The sequence below is a fragment of the Equus quagga genome, chromosome 10 (genome assembly GCF_021613505.1).
Source record: "Equus quagga isolate Etosha38 chromosome 10, UCLA_HA_Equagga_1.0, whole genome shotgun sequence".
In the NCBI taxonomy this organism is placed as follows: domain Eukaryota; kingdom Metazoa; phylum Chordata; class Mammalia; order Perissodactyla; family Equidae; genus Equus; species Equus quagga.
Window position 1 is genome coordinate 15,212,278 of NC_060276.1, and position 15,331 is coordinate 15,227,608.

Sequence of the window (15,331 nt, forward strand, 5' to 3'; positions counted from 1 at the left end):
ATTTCAATTAAAAAAAGCAAATACAAAAGCCCAGACTGTGCAGAAAGTTGAACGATAAGAGAATGTTCATTTGTACTGGAGGGAGCACAGAAGTTGGGGAGCCTGGCCTCCATCTTTGAAAGGCTTGCAAACATGTTTTGCCACAATCATTCTGCTCCCCTTTGGGAACAAGTGATCCCTTGGCACAAATGATTTGCATGAGCTTTGCTGTCTCTGTATTTTAAAGTGGGGATGATCCATGTTAATTCACGGGGGCCTGTGGGCCTCATTGCCGTTTGCGCCTTCACTGTAGACAAAATTGCATTCTTGTAATCATTGGGAGCTGGAGAACAGAGGTATAGAGTAGCTGAATATTTATGAGGCATTTGTTGCAGATGTACCTGCCAACAGAATATTAAGTAGAACATTTGCTAAGGTACCAAATCCTGCTTATGATTTGGGTGTATCATGTCATATTAAATCTTTGTGGTTTTCTAGCCCACATCTCACATCTGGTTTTTCTTTCAATCATAACTTCTGTAAATATAATCCAGAGTGTGTTTATTAGATTTGTGAGAGACAATAGTGACCAGAAACTGCCACAGACAGATCTGCCTGTGGGGTAGGAAAAATATGAAATGAGCATCTTTAAGTTGATGAGAGAAAACTTTTTTTCAAAATGGTGTCTATATGCAGTTTCCAGGCAAGGACATGAAAAATGAATTCTGCGACAGTGAGAGAGACAGGCCGGAGCCTCCATCTCCGATTCTATAGGAGAACGGCACCCTATGCAGGAGAATACAAATAAGGGGGTTTGAGCAAACTACAAACAGCTCCTGCTTATCTCTCGGGATGAGAAATGAGGCTAGCGCACAGAATTGATATACAACGGCAAAACCAAATTGCCTTTTAGCTAGTAGAGCCCATCACTGTGGAACCTTTCCTATGAGAGCTGATAATTGCTTAGAGCTCTTAACAGTGGGCCAAACAAATGCCTTTAAAAAGTACATAAACTACATAATCAATCTTTGCATATTTTAAAAATGGTTAGTTCATAAAGTAATTCAAAGCGGCTGGAGCACTCGATCAATTAATAAATCGTGGCGAATCAATAGCTCCACAGATAAGGGACCCCATGTTTTGCTACAGCGTAGATTTCCCAGGATGGACTCAATTCATGTTATTTCATTCTTTTCAAAGAGGAGATTTCTCAAATGCATAACTAAGAGTAATTTAATCTGCATACCTTTAGGAAGACACTTCGTCTTCATATATTCATAAGTCAGAACAAATCCTTTGCTGGATCATGTGTCTGGGCTGTGCATGCCTCGAGAGGAGTTTGTGCATGTCATCCGTCCCTAATGGTCACTTCAAGAAATTCCTTTCACCATCCACCCCTCTTAAAAATACTGTAGACTCGGGGCTGGCCCCGTGGCCGAGTGGTTAAGTTCGCGCGCTCCACTGCAGGCGGCCCAGTGTTACGTTGGTTCGAATCCTGGCCGCGGACATGGCACTGCTCATCAAACCAGGCTGAGGCAGCGTCCCACATGCCACAACTAGAAGGACCCCCAATGAAGAATATACAACTATGTACAGGGGGCTTTGGGGAGAAAAAGGAAAAAATTAAAAAATCAAAAAAAATACTGTAGACTTTAGTCACAGCTAAAAACTGGAAACAACTTAAAAGTCCTTCAAAGGGAGCTCATTGAATAAATTACAGCATATCCCCATTCTATCCTACTAATCAGCATCCCGAAAAATCAGATAGCTCCATATGTTCTGCTATGGAAATATCTCCAAAACATGTTATTAAGTGCAAAAAAAGATACAGAAGACTATGCATATAATGATGATCTAAACTATGAAAAAGAAAAACAAAGAATATTTACATGTAAACCCACGTCCTAAATTGTTAACAATCATTACTTCTTGAGAAGCCACTTGGGGTAAGGGATTGAAGAGAAGGAGAATTTTACTTTTAATTTATATCTTTATACGTTGTTTACATTTTTACCACGCATATCTACTACTTTTACTTTAAAAAATAAATCAATTTTTAATGAACAGTTAAATTAATAAAATAACTAGTAAAAATGGTAAATCAATTTAAATTGCGAAACTTTTATCCTCTTCTGTTGAAGTTCTACTTTTAGTTATGTGTCCTATGAAACTACAAGCACACATATACCAAGATGTTTGTACAAGGAAGTTTATTATAGCATTATTTGTAACTGCAAAAAGTTGGAAGCAACTTAAATGCCCATCAGTGGCGACTTAGTTAAATAAATTAAAGTACATCTATACAACGAACATATGCAGCCCTAAAAATGGATGAAGTGGATCTCAATGTACTAACGTTATATGATAATATTAAGTTAAAATACATCAAATTGTAGAACAATATGCACATATGAATATATTATTTTTGTTTTCTTAACTATACACACCCATGCACACATACACACACACTTATCATAAATCGATAGGAAAAAAATCTTTAAAAAATAGACACTTCTATGGAGAAGATGCGAGGTAGATTTCACTTTATACTTCATGTACTTTTGTATTGTTTGAGTTTATTTTATTCACAGACATAATGTATTGCATTGGTAATTTTTAAAAATAAAGAAAAGATGCTTAAAAACTAAAATTACTAACGACTGGCAACTTTGCTGTTACTATTATTTATCACTGTGTTGTTTAAATATTCCTGAGACATCTCAAACTATGGTGAATACTTATTAAACCTAGGTAGGGTTCATGGTTTATGGCAAATGTTCCCCAAAAGCCTTTTCTCATGAATACATAAATATATACATATATAATTTATGTGTAAATAGATTTATTGAGATCTGTAACCGGGCAATGTGCTCATTAAAATTTATTTTTTAAAGGTCATAATCCTTCTATGGACCATAAATACCAATTTATTAGGCCACAGTTGAAGCTAGACACGTTGTAATCACTCCTGTTTATTTACGTAGCTGCCCCCTTTTCCCAGATGTCATCCCACCAAGACGGAGGTAGAAGAGATTCTGTGGTGGTACAGCTCCTTCAGTGATGAGCAGGTAGTGACTGCAGCTCATAGCCTCATTTCCCAGGTGGGTTATCAGCACCAGCAACTCCCTTCAAAGGAAGCTTCTAAGACAGCGGTTCATAATCTTTTGGGGGCCCCAGACCCCCTGGAGGTAGTCCTGCATGGTGTAGGGGTAAAAAGAACATGGGCTTTGCAACCAGACAAATCTTTGTTCAAGTCCCAGCTCCACTACTTATCTGATAGGTGACCTCAAGCAATTTACTTAATCTCTCTGAGCCTCTCTTTCCTCATCTATAAAATGCCTGGCACACGGCAAGATCTTAGTAAAAGGCAACAATTATCATATTATTTTAGATAACGAAAACTAAAGACTCTGTCCTCAGAAAAAAAATCCACCTTGCATTTTTAGGATGTTGCATACAATTTCAAGGGCTTTGCCTACCCATCAAGGCCATTCTGGACCTCAGGCTAGGAAGCCCTGGCCTAAGGTTTGGAAAGAACATTCGAAGAAACTTGAATAGTAGAAATAACATTTTCTACTCCTTTTGCTGATTGTCACGTTAGATTGTGCGTTCTTTTGCTGGTTTGTTGTGTTTGATTATTTGTGTATTATGCCCACCAGGACCTGCTCAGACCAGGAGGATAGAATGTACATTGAAAAGTGTACAAAAGATCAAAATAAATGAGGATTGTCTAGCACTTTAACACATCAGTTAGATTTAGCAATTCACCAGCAAAGTGACGGGAAAGGCCATGGCAATTCACTGGCCAGAGTAGGTTTTCAAAAACCACCGCTAAGCATATGGATTTAATGGAGTCATACTTCCCGTTCCTTAGATCAAAGGTAAAGTTACTTTAAGCTGCTTTGGGTGAGCTCTTCAGGCTTAACCTACTAGTCTCTAGCTCAGTTTTGTACTCAGAGCCCACTAAGACTGTTCTCTTCTATTTTCAAGGCCACAGAAAAGAGAAAAACCAAATGCCTTCAGGTCGTAGCTCAAAGGAATAGCTTTCCTGTTCCTTTGCATTAGTCTGATCTCAAAAAAAACACAGAAACCCCTTGGAATGTGCCTCTGCCATTAACTCAAAGAGCAGCCAGACCCTTGGTGAAAACATATCTCCACAGTCTTTGAGAGCCCTATTAGGGATGGATCCAGCCCCCATTCCCTCCCTAACCCCTGCTCCAAATCCGTAAGAACAATAAATAATAGTACTCTGAGGACATGTGCACATTTCAGGAAATGAGAAAAAATCCTGTCTTGATGCCATTATCGCTGACTTTATCCACGCTTCAGGACCGCTGCTGCTAATGGTGGAGAATATTGGATTTGAGGGGAGAGCGTGGTTGTACAGAGAAAAACAATCCTATATTTCCTCCTCAAAATTGGAAAGAAGGGGAAAAATACATGTGAATTCCAAGAAGCCAGTTTTCTTACAAGAAAATAGTTCGCCAACATCATCATTACTCTCAAAAGAAAAATGAATTGGTCTCTAAGTGCCATTCCCCACTGAAAGGAACCAGGGCTCTTTGGTAAAATGGCTGATTCTTGGGCTGAGCAGGGAAACTACAAGATAAGCCTGTAAGATCCTGTTGTGCTAGAAAGCAAGGAAGTGTTCAAAAATGATGGGAATGTGTCAAAAGGACATAAGAGCCAGATTGAAGGACTCCTACTGGCCAAATCGGGGCCAATTTGAGCATCAAAATAAATGATAGCAACAGACTGTAAACCATTGAATAAAATAAGAATCCATGAGTTCATGCTGATTTAAACAGAAACAACTGAAGGAATAAATAAGTAAATGTGGAAGAAGAGAACCCTCTTCCTTAAACTAGAAGCCTACCTAACAAGTGTAGAAAAGTGATGGAGTGTGACAAACCATCATTTTGCAACCATCATAGTAATGTGATTGAGGCAAAAATCATCAATAGATGTAAAACTACCGGGTGAAAGTTTGATAAGAACAGGATATTTACATAGCCTCCAAATACCTCCCCAGAAATTATTTATTATTTACAAAGGAAACAATAGTAACTTTACAGTGGAGAAATCCAGCAATCATCATCAGAATCAAGTGATGAAACTTATCATCACCAGTAATGGGACAAATTAGCATCATGAAACACAAGGAAAGACTAAGGATCGGTTCCAGATTAAAATCTAAAGACACATGATAACTAAATGCAACGTGTGATCCTGAATTGGATCCTGGACCAAACAAAAAATAGCTATAAAAGAGATCATTAGGATAATTGGCTAAATTTGAATATGGACTATGAATTAGATATTAGTATTTTATCATTGCTAAATTTCCTGATTCTGATCGTTGTACCATAGTTGTGTAAGAGAATGTCCTTATTGTTAAGAGATGCACACTGAGATATTTAGGGATAATAAGGCATTATGTCTGCAACTTACTCCCAAATGATTAAGAAACAAATAATTTGTGTGTGTGTGTGTGTGTGTGTGCATATGTGTGTATGGAGGGAGAGGGAAAGAGAAAGAGAGAGAGAGAGGGAGAGAGAAGGATAAAACACATGAGGAAAATCTAACAGTCAATGAATCTGGGTAAAAAGTATGTAGAAATACTTCGTCCTATTCTTGCAATTTTTCTGTAAATTTGAAATCATATCAAAATAAAAGACAAAAGAAAATAGCATTTGCTCTGCATTAAAAAGTAAACGACAAAACTATGGTGACTTTGGGCCCTCCAAGGAAGACAGAGGCTTGGCCTAAGAGTGGGTTATTTGGAGTAGCCGGCAGAAGAACACCACACCCCGACTACCCTTGTTAACAAGGACAATTCAGAAGTTACTCACAGCAGCGCAGTCTCCTGTCAACAGTTGGCAGGATCTTGTTGACAAGCCAAACATCTTCTTCCCAACTAACTACGTTTCCACCCAAACACTTCATAAACTCCTCATTTTCCAGGATGCGGTCCCAGAGTTGAAAGTAATACAAGCTGCCAGTGAAGCCAGGCATCCTGCTTTTAATCTGGGTGTTCCCATTCTTGAGAAAATATCCTAGAACCAGAGTCCCATTGGGTGTCAGATTTTGTGGGTGATCCAGCATTATCAGTATCCTTTCTTTATTCAGAAAAAGTTCTAATGAGCCCTTCACACCATCCCGTATCAAGCAAATTGTATGCCATTGAAATGGAGTCAGGTGGTAATGGATATAAAAGGTCTTGCCCAAGTTGTGTAGTATTAGCTGCTGATGGTCTCCTGCAAGTCCAAAGTCTATGCCTTCTCTGCCCAGGAAGGCGTTATTGATAACATAGGAGAAGGCCGTCCAATCACGCGATTCGCCGTCCCTAAATACCAGGTCAATGCATGCTGTGAATCGACTGAGTTCAGGAATGGCGTTGGTCAGCCTCACATATGTGTCAGTTCTTCCGTAAAAATCCAGCCTTTTTCCTTTTAGTGAAAGTGCATCTGTCCAAATTTGGGGAAAAGGAACGAGAAAACAAATGAAATTTCAGTAACAAAAAAATCAATTTTACCATTGTCTTTAGCCATATAGTCAAATCCAGATTATACAATACTATTATGAGTCAATACTGGTACAAATAAGCCAAAATAGTAGATATACAAAAAATCATCTCTATTTGACATTGGCATGTGACTTTTTCTAGCAGAAGAGTTTCTTCCTAATTCTATTTTGTCTGGGCTAATATGAAACATTAGATTACTGTCTACAGAGCACATACCAGCTGGACAGTTTGGGGGATGCAGTTGGGAGTGTGTGGCTAGTTGGGGAGGAGGTCAAGGGAAAGGCAGCTGGGACTTAAAATTGGCTGCACATAATCCTCACTCATATAATCAAAAGATCACTATTTCCATCTACCTAACTGCCTTCTTATATTCATGGTGCAACAGCAATTTATTTCTCCAATGCCTTTTCCTGAGCCAAATTACCTGATTTATTCTGTCTCTGGAGACTGCTTCTCAGTAAAAGCACTGACAGAGGCCTGAAGGATGACAAGCTGGACAATACTTAAGCTCCAGGCTTCTGTTTGCACTCAGGAATGGGAGAAATGGTACTACCCTGAGTGTGTCCTGATTCCCTCCTTCCAGCTCCTCACTGAGGGGGCTGCAGCAGCTTTAAGAGGCTCTGGATGGCCATGGACCCAGTTACTATTGGCTCTAGAGTCAGATAGCCCAGGTTGGAATCCCAGCTCTGACACTCATTAGCTGTGTAACTTTGAGCAAGGACCTTAACTTCCTGATACCTCAACATTTGCTTTAGTAAAATGGGGATTAAGGACCACAGTGTTGTATGTATGCACAACTACGGGCCATCATTCTCATTGTAGTCTCTATACCAGATAATACCCCTACTTACTGACTTTACAAGACTGCTTGAAGAATAAGTGAGATGATATGTGCGAAGCCCTCACAAACACTGCTGAAGGACATGTCCGCTGGTACAGTCTTTTGACGGGAAATTTGGCAATATCTATGAAAATTTAAATTGGCTATGCCCTTTGTTTCATAGGAAGCTATTGATGAATCGTGATACTATCACCATTACAAACCTCAAACCACAGGCCGCTAGGCGAATATCTGAGGATTGCCAAACATCAGCCTAATTCCAGTCCCAGCACAGCCAAAGACAAACCAAAAAAGCTTTACAGCAGAATGGCATGCCAACCTCTCTCTGAACCAGGGTTGTAATGTTGGGACTGCCACTCTAAAACTGACAGCTATAATAGCACACCGGAGGGGCTGGCAGGAAGCGACCACTTCCCTGCTCCTGGGAGATAGCCCCAAATAAACTCTTCTAGATATTCTCTAACCCTCCAATATTCTCTCCCTCCTTTCCTCCACTGAACATCTTCCAAAAGCAAACCAGTACATGCCTGCCCACACACATGCACACACACACACGCCCATGTGCCGGAACCCATACCATCCACCTGCCAGGGAGCTATTTCTGAACTGTCCATGGTGGATGAACAAATGCTTATTTCAGTCCCTGGCTTACGTGTTATATTATCTTATCATCTTCCATGTTGCTAATAAATCAAGAGTTAATCCCACAAAGTGATAATCACTATGAAACCCAAGCCTCGATTATGATTGGTTAACATTGCTCTTCTGTTCAACCCTCCAAAATGACATCACACACAACATTTAAGAATGGGTTTTTGTGGTGAGCATAAATCTCCAGGGCTTACTTGTCCCTTAAAAGAGAATGTATCATAATCTCATATGGTCTACAAGGGCCCCTCCTCTCTGCAATATACCAGTTGCCAAAGGACATGAACAAGCAACTTAAAAAATCAGAAGTATGAAAAGATGGCCTCTCACTATTTTTAAAACACAAGTCAGAACAACACTGAGATACCATTTTTGCCTATAAGAATAACATTTTAGACTGTGAACACCCAGTATTGATGAGCCTGTGTGGAAACAAGTCACTTTTATATATTGCCGATGGGAATACCTATTAGGACAATGTTTTTTTTAAGGGCAATTTGTCAATATCTATGAAGATTTTAATTATGTATACACTTTTGACCCAACAATTCCATTCCCATCAATTTATTCTAGACAAGTATACGTATATACAAAGATGCAGGTACAAGATGTTTATTGTAGCATTGTTTCTAATTGAGAAAAATAGGCAAATCTGTATGCCTATCAATTAGTGACTAGTTAAGCAATTGTTACCTCTATGTAATGCAATATTAAAACAAACAAGGTACGATGAAGAGATTCCCAAAGATCAATATTGTGTGAAATGGGAGTTACGTAAGTGTAGGTATAGTATTATCCTATTTAAAAAAACAAAACAGGGGCCAGCTCTGTGGCCTAGTGGTTAAGTTCGCACGCTCCACTGTGGCGGCCCAGGGTTCGGATCCTGGGCGCGGACATGGCACCGCTCATCAGGCCACGCTGAGGCGGCGTCCCACATCCCACAACTAGACAGACCTGCAACTAAGATATACAACTATGTACAGGGGGGGTTTGGGGAGATAAAGCAGGAAAAAAAAAAGATTGGCAACAGTTGTTAGCCCAGGTGCCAATCTTTAAGAAAAAATAAATAAATTAAATAAATAAATAAATAAATAAATAAATAATATGTACGTCTGCATACACATCGAAAAAATCTGGAAGAACATATACCAAAGAGTTAAGAACGAGTATCTTCAGGAGTGAGATTTAGGAGGATTTTTACTTTTTATTGTTGCTTATTTCAGTAATATTTGCATTTTTATACAGTCACGTGTTACATTTATAATCAGAAAAATACAGATGGATGGATAGATAGATAAATAGGTAACCGATAGATAGGTGGTAGGTAGGTAGGTAGATAGATAGGCAGACAGGCAGAACCACTTGTGGCCATAGTTGAGATTCTGCAGGCAGAGGCACGCTCTGCTTAGATAGGAGAAGAAGCGTGGTGTCGTGGGGTCCAAAGAGCCAGATTTGAATCCCATTTCCGCCCCTTACTAGCTGCATGAACATGGGCAATCAGTGCATGTGAAAGCTTTTAGGACAGTGTCCAGCATAGGGTGAGCACTATACGAGTGTTAAGTAAATAAATTCACATCACTTCTCTGTGCCTCGTCCCTCCAGGGTAAGATGGGAGTAATTACCTACCCCCCAGGGCCATTCTGAAAGGTGGTGCAACAATAACTAACGTTTAGGTTATGTATGTGAGAATGTTTATAAACTGTGAAGTCCCATGTAAATGTCAGCTGCCACGTTTTCCATTGCCATTATCAGAAGCCTCTTTCTTCTCCCACAGCCTCTTTTGTACCCTCACACATGCAAGCACACCTGTGCTGAGTGCCGCTGCAGCCTCCAGGCCCCCAGCAGGGCTCCGAGATGGCCAGACAATGACGAGGCGGACACGGGCTTTGCCCTTTTGTTTGGCCCGGCAAACAGCATTCTCCGCCGGGCCTCTCCAGGGCCTGCCTCAAAGGCCACTTGTGTCTTTGCATACGATTTAACTATCCATTGCAGATGTCTACTTGGACGCTGCCATCTGTTCCCTGGCAATTTTCAAGTCCAAATTGCATGATTGCTCCCCTGAAGCGTGTTCTTTCTTGATTCACTCCTCTGTGTCTCTTTGCCTCTATCCTCTATTTTCTTTTATTTTAAATTACATTTATTGTTTTCCCCACTATAAAAAAAAAGAGTCTGTAGTACCTAGAGCAATCTACAGATTCGATGCAATCCCAATCAGAATCCCAGCGACACTCCTCACGGAAACAGAGCAAAGAAGCCTAAATTCATATGGGGCAACAAAAGACCCTGAATAGCTAAAGCAATCCTGAGAAAAAAGAACAAAGCTGGAGGCATCACAATCCCTGACTTCAAAACATACTACAAAGCTACAGTAATCAAAACAGCATGGTACTGGTACAAAAACAGGTTCACAGATCAATGGAACAGAATTGAAAGCCCAGAAATAAAGCCACACATCTATGGACAGCTAATCTTCGGCAAAGGAGCCAAGAACACACAATGGAGAAAGGAAAGTCTCTTCAACAAACAGTATTGGGAAAACTGGACAGCCACATGCAAAAGAATGAAAGTAGACCATTATCTTACGCCATATACAAAAATAAACTCAAAATGGATCAAAGACTTAAAGGTAAGACCTGAAACCATAAAGCTTCTAGAAGAAAATATAGACAGTACACTCTTTGACATAGTCTTAAAAGGATCTTTTCAAATACCATGTCTGCTCGGACAAGGGAAACAAAAGAAAATATAAACAAGTGGGACTTCATCAGCCTAAAGAGCTTATACAAGACAAGGGAAATCAAGATCAAAACGAAAAGACAACTCACCAACTGGGAGAAAATATTTTCAAATCATATATCTGACAAGTGATTAATCTCCATTATATACAAAGAACTCACACAACTAAACAACAACAAATCAAACAACCCCATCAAAAAATGGGCAGGGGATATGAACAGACATTTTTCTAAAGAAGATATATGGATGGCCAATAGGCACGTGAAAAGATGTTCAACATCGCTAATCATCAGGGAAATACAAATCAAAACTACACTAAGGTATCACCTTACATCCATTAGAATGGCTATAATAACCAAGACAAAAAATAACAAATGTTGGAGAGGTTGTGGACAAAAGGGAACCCTCATCCACTGCTGATGGGAAGACAAACTGGTGCAGCCACTACAGAAAACAGTATGGAGATTCCTCAAAAAGCTAAAAATAGAAATATTATACAACCCAGCCATCCCACTACTGGGTATTTATCCAAAGAACTTGAAATCAGCAATTCAAAGAGACTTACGCACCCCTATGTTCACACAGCATTATTCGCAATGACCAAGACATGGAAGCAACCCAAGAGCCCACCGACTGATGACTGGATAAAGAAGATGTGGTAGATACATACAACGGAATACTACTCAGCCAGAAAAAAGTCAAAATCATCCCATTCACAACAACATGAATGGACATTGAGGGTATTAGGTTAAGTGAAATAAGCCAGACAAAGACAAACACCATATGGTTTCATTCATATATGGAAGACAAACAAACACATAGACAAAGAGAACTGTTTAGTGGTTACCAGGGGGGAGGGGGGTGTGGGGTGGGCACAAAGGGTCAAGGGGCACACCTATATGGTGACTGACAAATAATAATGTACAGCTAAAATTTCACAAGGTTGTAAAGTATCATAACCTCATTACAAAAAAAGAGGTGTTTTTTCTATTATAAAAATGAGACTGCACAGGCTTTTTAAAAGAAAAAATGGGAAGTATTAGAAAGTAAAAAGATGAGAACAAAGTCAGCCAGAGTCCCACCATCCGGAGACAACCTCCATTAACATTTTGGTATATTTTCTTTGGCTTTTTTTGTGTTTCTGCGCAGGGGTTTTGCTTGTTTCTTTGTGGCTGAGATCATATCATATGGAAAATTTAGTATGCTGCTTTTCTCACTTAACATTATGACATAAGTGTTTTCCATGTTAGGAGAAATTTATCATAAACCTCATTTAAATGGCCATGTTACAGGCCTGGGATTGCCAAGCACCGTTTTATTTGCATTGAGAAAATTCACATAACGTAAAATTCACCATTTTAATCATTTTAAAGTATACAATTCAGTGGCATTTAGTACATTCACAGCGGTGTAGGACCATCACTGTTGTCTAGTTCCAGAACATTTTCATCACCCTAAATGGAAACTCTGTACCCATTAAGCAGTCATTCCCCATTAGCCCCTCCCCCCAGGCCCTGGCAACCACTAATCTGCTTTTTGTCTCTGTAGATTTGCCTATTCTGGACATATCATATAAATGGAATCATTCAACAATATGTGGCCTTTTGTATTTGGCTTCTTTCACTTAGTATAATGTTTTCAAGGTTCGTCAGAGTTACAACGTGTATCAGTACTTCATTCCTTTCTACGGCTGAATAATATTCCATTGTAAGGATATCCCACATTTTGTTTATTGTCTCATCTGTTGATGGATCTTTGGATTGTTCCTGCCTTTCGGCTGTTAGGAACAGTGCTGCTATGAACATTCATTCCATGAGTTTTGTTTGAACACATGTTTTCATTTCTTTGGGGTATATACCTGGGAGTGAGTCATACAGTAATTCTATGCTTAACTTGTTGAGTAATAGCCAAACTGTTTTCCACAGTGGCTGCTCCATTTTACATTTCCACCAGCAATGTATGAGGGCTCCAATTTCTCTACCTCCTGGACAATGCTTGTTGTTTTCTGGTTTTTTTAATTAATATTATAACCATCCTAGAGGGTGTGGAGTGGTATCCCATTGTAGTTTTGATATGCATTTCCCTAATGACTAATGACACTAAGCCTCTTTTCACATGAGTGTCGGCCATTTGCATATCTTCTTTGGAGAAATGTCTGTCAAGTCTTTTGACCATTTTTTAATTGGCTTGGTTGTCTTTTTGTTGTTGAGTTGTAAGCATTCTTTATATATTCTGGACACTAGGACCTTATGAGATATATGAACTACAAATATTTTCCCCTGTTCTGTAGGCTGTCTTTTCACTTTCGTGACAGTGTCCTTTGATGCACAAAAGTTTTTAATTTTGATGAAGTCCAATTTATCTATTTTTTCTTTTGTTGCTTGTTCTTTTGGTGTCATTTCTAAGAATCTATTGCCAAATCCAAAGTCCTGAAGATTTAACCCCATGCTTTCTTCTAAGAGTTTTATAATTGTACTTCTTACATTTAAGTCTTTCAGCCATTTTGAGTCAATTTTTGTGTATGGTGTGCAGTGGGGAGCTCCAACTTCATTCTCGTACATGCATTTACATACGTATGTATGAATACATGTATACATGGATATGTGTTTACACATCCAGTTGTCCCAACACCATTCGTTGAAGAGAATATTTTTCCCCATTGAATGGTCTTGACACCCTTGTGGAAAATTAATTGACCATACTTATATGGGTTTCTTTCTGGACTCTCAATTTTGTTCCGTTAATCTCTGTCTATCCTTGTGCCAAGAACACACTATTTTGGTTGCTGTAGCTTTGTAGTAAGTTTTGAAATTGGGATGTGTGAGTCCTCCAACTTTGTTCTTTTTCAAGATTATTTTAGCTATGCAGGGTCCCTTGCATATGAATTGTAGGATCAACTTTTTTCATATCTGTAAAAAAAAGCCAATGAAATGTTCATAGAGTTTGCATTGAACCTGTAGATCTCTTTGGGGAATCTCACCATCTTGATATCAAACCCACAAACAAGAAATCTTTTCCATTTATTTAGGTCTTCTCTAATTTCATTCAGCAATGTTTGTCGTTTGGGTGTAGAAGTCATTCATCTGCTTGGTTAAATTTATTCCCAGATATTTTATGCTTTAAGGTGCTATTGTAAGTGAAATTGTTTTCCTAACTTCATTTCAGATTGTTCATCACTAGTGCATAGAAATATCACTAATTTTTGTGGGTCAATCTTGTAACTTAAAACTTTGCCGAATTTGCTTATTAACTTAAATACTTTTTTGGGGATTTTTTAGGATGCTCTGGATGTAAGATCACACCATCTGCAAAGAGAGATGGTTTTACTTCTTCTTTCCAGTTTGGATGCCTTTTATTTCTTTTTCTTGCCCAATTGCTCTGGCTAGAATTTCCAATATAATGTTGAATAGAAATGGTGAAAGTGGGCATTCCAGTCTTGTTCCTGATCTTATGGGGAAGCTTTTAGTTTTTCACCATTATTCACTGCGGGTTTTTCACAGTGGGCTGTGGGATGTTCATTGTGGGTTTTGTGTAGATGGCCTTTATCAGCTTGAAGCCATTCTCTTCTATTTCTAATATGTTGGCTGTTTTTTATCCTGAAAAGGTGTTGGACTTCGTCGATGCTTTTTCTGCGTCAGTTGAGATGATCATGTGTTTTTTCCCTTCAATCTATTAATGTGGTATATTACACTGATTGATCAATTTTTCTTTGTTGAACCACCTTTGCATTCCTGGGATAAATTCTACTGGGTCAAGTATATAATCTTTGTAATATACTTCCTGATTCAGTCTGCTAGTATTTTGTTAGGAGTTTTTGCATCTATATTCATAAAGGATATTGGTCTGTAGTTTTCTTTTCCTGTGATGTCTTTATCTTCCAGCTACCAATTTTTACCTCTATAACAGATTTATATAGCAAGAGATTGTGCCCCAGGTCTTTCTCTGGCGGAGCCTGGGGGGAAATGAAACTCTTGCCATAAATGGTTACTCACTATGTAATTTTATTTTCCTTTTTGCTAAATTCCAAAGCTGCTTTGCCTGGTGATGTCATGTTTAAGCAATTTTTAAGCAGAACTGAATTCACTGAGCATTAAGCAATACCAGTTTTTCCCAGAATGCTCCAACTTTTGTATTATCTGATTTTTCAGGGCAGTGGTATAACCAGAGTCTTGACCTCTACTGTCAGTTTCCATTGCCCAGCATGGTTGGCACATAGTAGTTCCTTTATAGCTATTTACTGAGTAAACGATTGTCCTTTGTATCATGGCGATGAGTTGGAAGCTGATGGGCATGCAGATGGAGGGCTGTCCCTTGTGCAAAGGTACCAGGGATGTGGGCAAAGCATCTGGCATAGAATGAGAAGTTCTGAACCACAAACCAAACTTGTGCCCTGCCCTCTGTTTTAGAGAACTTCTGGCAAAAGATCGGGGGAGAATTCCCTCTCCCTATCATACCTCAAAAGTAATGAATACATTCATTTTAAAAGTCAGCGAGGGCCAGCCCCAGGGCCTAGTGGGTAAGTTCAGCACGCTCTGCTTCAGCAGCCTGCGTTTCATTCCCAGATGTGGACCTACACCACTCTGTTAGCAGCCATGCTGTGC

At 39.2% G+C, this 15,331-nt stretch overlaps 1 protein-coding gene across 1 annotated transcript in view; it reads right to left on the minus strand.

Moving 5' to 3' along the window:
* The window catches only part of ADGRG4 (adhesion G protein-coupled receptor G4), a 95,249-nt gene extending 83,784 nt beyond the window's left edge, over positions 1-11,465 (minus strand). Inside the window, 2 exon segments of the mRNA XM_046673739.1 lie at positions 5,832-6,446; positions 11,411-11,465. Coding sequence (XP_046529695.1) covers positions 5,832-6,446; positions 11,411-11,465 — 670 coding nt within the window.
* Positions 11,466-15,331: the final 3,866 nt, after the last annotated feature.